General features: G+C 40.5%; 1 protein-coding gene across 1 annotated transcript in view; it reads left to right on the top strand.

The window, feature by feature from the left end:
- The window catches only part of INVS (inversin), a 671,909-nt gene that overhangs the window by 366,632 nt on the left and 300,277 nt on the right, over positions 1 to 5,000 (top strand). Inside the window, exon 7 of the mRNA XM_085873805.1 lies at positions 2,069 to 2,249. Within this exon, the coding sequence (XP_085729931.1) occupies positions 2,069 to 2,249 (181 nt within the window). The remainder of the gene's footprint in view (positions 1 to 2,068; positions 2,250 to 5,000) is intronic.

Raw genomic sequence — 5,000 nt, forward strand, 5'->3', positions numbered from 1 at the left:
AACTGTGACATCATAGGTGATCTCTTATGGCAGCCATGTTGGATAAAAGGAAAAATGTTGGACATATACTTTTCTGAAACAGCTGAATGAAAAACATTGAAACTTAACATGTTGGGTATTCCCCATGGAGAATAAAGTTGTTTTTTTTTAATGATGACATCTTTGGGGCCCTGGTGTGGCAGCCATAATTGTTTGAGTCAAAATTATTATGCAATCAATACCAATTTTTTTGTGGGTGATCTATGAATAAATTTGTCGAGAGATTTATATTGATTATATCATTGGTGACGTGGTCTGGCAGCTCTATAGTTTTTTTTTGAAATATAACATTTAAAAATCTTCTTCTCCATAACCTCTGAACCGATCGATGCAAAACTTTAAACATCTCATTTATTACCCATGCTAAATAAAGTTTGATAACTAAAATGTCATCAGTCATGTAGTCTGGCAGCCATATTGGATTGAAGCTAAAACGGTTAACCCTTTGAACCCTGGTGGCCGTTTTACCAGCCACTCTTCCAACTTCCATAAACCCGAACAGCCAGCTTACCAGCCGCTATTCAAAGTCAAAAGTCCAAGGAGCTCAGGGTTCAAAGGGTTAAAAACCTACTTCTCTCATACCACACAACCAATTGATGCAAAACTTTAAGTATGTCATCGACTACTCATGTGGATTAAAGTTAGTTAGTTAAAATGTCAATGATCCCATGGTTTGGCAGCCCTATTGGATTGAAGCAAAAACTTCAACATTTTATTCTCTCTGAAACAGATCAACGAAATAATTGAAACTCGACGTATTTCATCAACTCACCATGGGGAACATAGTTTGATAACGATGATGTCTCTCTTCATGTGGTCTGGCAGAGAAAAAAATGTGAGTTTTTCTTTCAGTCAAATATGGCTGCCAAACCACATGACCGATAATATTTCAGTTATCAACCTTTCATTTAGAAACAGGCAGCATGGGATCAATGCTCGCAGTTATAAGTGGCAGTTCTTGGGATTCACCAGCCATGAGAAATAGTTTGATAAGAATAATGACCGTTTTTACAGCCATTTTTCCCTGCTGTGCATGGGTTTGGCTTTTTTTCTTGAGGCAATGTTTTATGGCCGGATGCCCTTCCTGACGCCAACCCTGGTCGCCTCTTACGACACACAGGGATATGGTACACCTATTCTAACCGGGGCATACACCGGGACCAGTACACTGGCACTCATTTCGCCGACCTCGGAAGGATGACAGGCTGAGTCAACCCCCTGGTGTATTAATTCAGTGGCCCAACGGGGTTTGAACTCAGGACCTTTTGGATCCCAAGCCGCTGCCCTAACCACTGCGTCAACACCAGGCTCTAGTTTGATAAGAATGATGCCACAAAATTAAAATGAGTCAAAGGATGGCATCATCATTGGAGCGGGTGTCGTTCGGTATCTAGCATCGCTGCCTGCAGTTATAAGTGGCACTTCCCGTTATTTTTAAATTTGAAGTTGAATTCCACACTACCTTTTTATTTGTGTGTATCATTTTATTACCCCTGAAAAGTTGGCCTGAGGGCATGATGTGTGAACTAACAATAATTATTGACCACGCTCAGTGTGGCAAAAAGGATGTCTCCTCATTTCAGATCATTCTTGAGTCTTAACTGGCAAACCAAAACTCATGTCAACTTCTCATACTTGATCAGTATTTAGAACAATAAAATCAAAATAATTCATACTGCTGCCTTCATTTGGATTTGAATCCACATTTTCTGGAATGTCAATCAGTTGTTCTCACGATACTTGGCCACCGCCATGCCCATTAGAAGTTTACATAAATGTGTGTAAGCTGAAGCACGTATCCTGGGTAAAATATATATATTTTTGCTTAATTTTTGTCACTTCAAATTCCCTCTGTACAGTTGCTTTCCTAAGATAACAGCAAACATTAATTTTTGTCCTGACATGTATTGTTTAGGTCTCTCTGATGGTATTTGTTTCTGCAGAATAGTTAATGTATTTGTAAACCTTTATCTGTCCAAGGAGTTTTACAACGCTGTCAAGCTAACGTAGTGAATGCTCTGTCCGACAGCAAGCTGCACCCACGGACTCGATCTTGAACTGGCAAGACTACGAGGGTCGCACACCATTGCATTTTGCCATTGCCTGTGGCAATGTGACTGTGGTGGAGGCGCTGATTGCTTCACCGGGTTGCAATGTAACAGTCCATGACAACCTCTTCCGTACTTCCCTGCACTGGGCTGCATTGCTTGGTCAGTATAGTCTTATCATGTAAAGCCATTCGACATACATAAGTGAAGGGCTCTCACATACAATATGTGTGTTGGATATCATTCCACAATATCATCAAATCTCTTGAAATTTTGTTTTGTTAAGCAAGACCTACCTTTGTTACATTCGCAAATGTAACACCATTATTTAAGAAAGGATCCAGAGAAGAATTAGGGAACTATAGACCTGTTAGTTTGACTTCAGTTGTGGGGAAGGTGTTGGAGACATTAATTAGGGACCAGATGAAAAACCATTTAAATAAATACAAACTAATTCAAGGTAGTCAGGATGGGTTTACCAAAGGTAGTTCTTCTTTAACAAATCTTTTAGAGTTCTATGAAACAGTGTCTGATTGGGTGGATTTTAAGAAGGCATTTCATAAGGTACCATGTCAGAGGTTGTTTGCCAAGGTGAGGGCTTGTGGAGTGACTGGTCAGGTAGCTAATTGGAATGCAAACTGGCTGAGTGATATGAAGCAAAGAGTGGCTGTGAGTGGGAGGGTGTCTTGCTGGGAGGATTAAATAGTGGGGTACCTCAGGGATCAGTACTCGGACCATTGCTATTCATTATTTATATCAACGATTTGGATAGTGGGGTGAAGAGTAGGCTTTCCAAATTTTCAGATGACACAAAGCTTGGAAGTAAAGTGGATAGCAGGGGGGTGGTGATCACATTCAGGAAAGTATTGATACTTGCATAGATTGGACAAAAGATTGGCAGATGCAGATTAACCTGAGCAAGTGTGAGGTGTTGGGGATGGGAAAGAACAATGGAAATAGAGATTACATGATGCAAGGGGTAATTTTGGAGCATGCCACACAGGGGAAGGATCTGGGGGTGGTAATAGATATGGGAGGTAAGCAGGCAGCACAGTGCCAGGCAGCTATAGGTAAAGCAAATTGGGCTTTAGGTTGTATTCGGAGGTGGATCATTTATAAATCAAAAGAGGTGGTGTTAACATTGTAAAGGATTTTATTGAGGCCACAGCTGGAATATTATGTGCAGTTGCGGTCACCACAACTTGGCAAGGACATAGATGCCATAGAGAGGGTTCAGCACAGGGATATGAGATTGATTCTGGGCCAAGCTAGACTCAGCTATGAGGAGCAACTGAAGGAGACAGGGCTTTATACACTAGAAAGGAGACTGTTATGAAGAGACATGATGGAGATGTTTAAGGTAATAAAGGATATAGACATAATAAGTGCAGAATAATTATTTAGCAGAGTAGACAGTGATATGACCAGGGGGCATAGCCTGAGAATAAAGAAAAGGAGAGTTAAGAAGGAAGTAAGGCAGGGGACATACTCAGAGTAGTCAACGCATGGAATGACTCCCTGGTAAGGTAGTGGCAGCAGAAACAGTAAATAAGTTTAAATTGGAATTAGACAGGTACATGGAAGTATTGGAGATAGAGGAGTGTCGGGAAGTTGACAGGACTTTTAGGTAGCTTGAGCATTGCTGGCTGATTGTGTGCATGTGTATGTAATGTTGGTGGGGTCTCGTCAAGGTATGTTGTGTGCTTGATGTTATGTGTTATTTATCCAAGCCTATGCCACCTCCCCTGAAAAGAAGGGGTGGGGGGGGGGAATCGACAAAAACTGCAACAACAAGGTTGATAAGGGGTTGATAAAGTGGTGTGGTGTTGATGTGGCACAGGCATGATGGGCTGAATGGCCTCCACTTGCATCTATTTTCCTTGTGATTCCTTTGTGATTTGTTCCTTAAGTATCATGCTCAACAAATTAGAATATGTTAAGTTTATTCTAATTTGATTGCTAATTTTAATGAATCTTTCATAGATTTACTTAATTTAATTAACTTAATCTCAAAAGGTCTTGTGTTTAGGATTCCTGGTTTTCACCCAGGCGGTCTGGGTTTGATTCCTGGAATGGGAAATTATTTTAATTGAGCTGGGTGGTGTAACGGTTAGACCGTTAGAGCTTCCACTCTGAGTGTGCAAGGCCGGCCATTTGAACGTAACCCTGGCTGAGTCAAGCAAAAGGCTTCGAAGATGGCACATTTTGCTTCCTTGCTTGATGTTCAGCATTTAAAAAGGACAGAGCATGGACAAAACCTTTGGTTGGCAAACATTGTGCAGGCTTGATCGGACAAATGTCCTCCTCTTGCATTGAACTTCCTTTTAAGGGAATTCATTATTATCATTATTATTGTTATTAAATCACAGTTCAGAGGATGAAATTGGAGATCCATTGAGATAATGGTGGGTGGTAGAAGGAAGAGAAAAGAGACAACATGGATATGATTACAGAGGCAAGAGAAAAAGTAGATGAAGGATGCAGGTGAACATTTAAGCTTATAGACTTTGGGAGGGGAACAAGGTATAGGTATCTTGAGTAATGCATGATACCTGGAAGGGTAGAGTAAAGGAATATAAGAGAGAAGGATGGAGAGCAAAACCAAAAGAGGGTTAATTAAAAATGTAAAACCTCTAACCTGTTTGTGGTGAGAATGGAACAGTCCCTGTGCAGAAGCTTCATGTCAGGATATTATGACAAATTAATGTTGAAATTTTTTCACTCCATTGCATCAATTAAAAGACAACTAAAAGTGCAAGGTGGTATGAAAGAGCTCCAGCATACAATAACAGATCAACCATTGCTTTGGAAACTAGAAGGCATTGTTGAGAGCAGTCTCACCTTGCGTGTTCATTCTGTACAATAATACCATCGTTAACTGAACACACCACTATTATTGCCCACTGCTATTAT

The sequence above is a fragment of the Eptatretus burgeri genome, chromosome 3 (genome assembly GCF_056783735.1).
Source record: "Eptatretus burgeri isolate ZD-2024b chromosome 3, Ebu_testis_v1, whole genome shotgun sequence".
Classification (NCBI taxonomy): domain Eukaryota; kingdom Metazoa; phylum Chordata; class Myxini; order Myxiniformes; family Myxinidae; genus Eptatretus; species Eptatretus burgeri.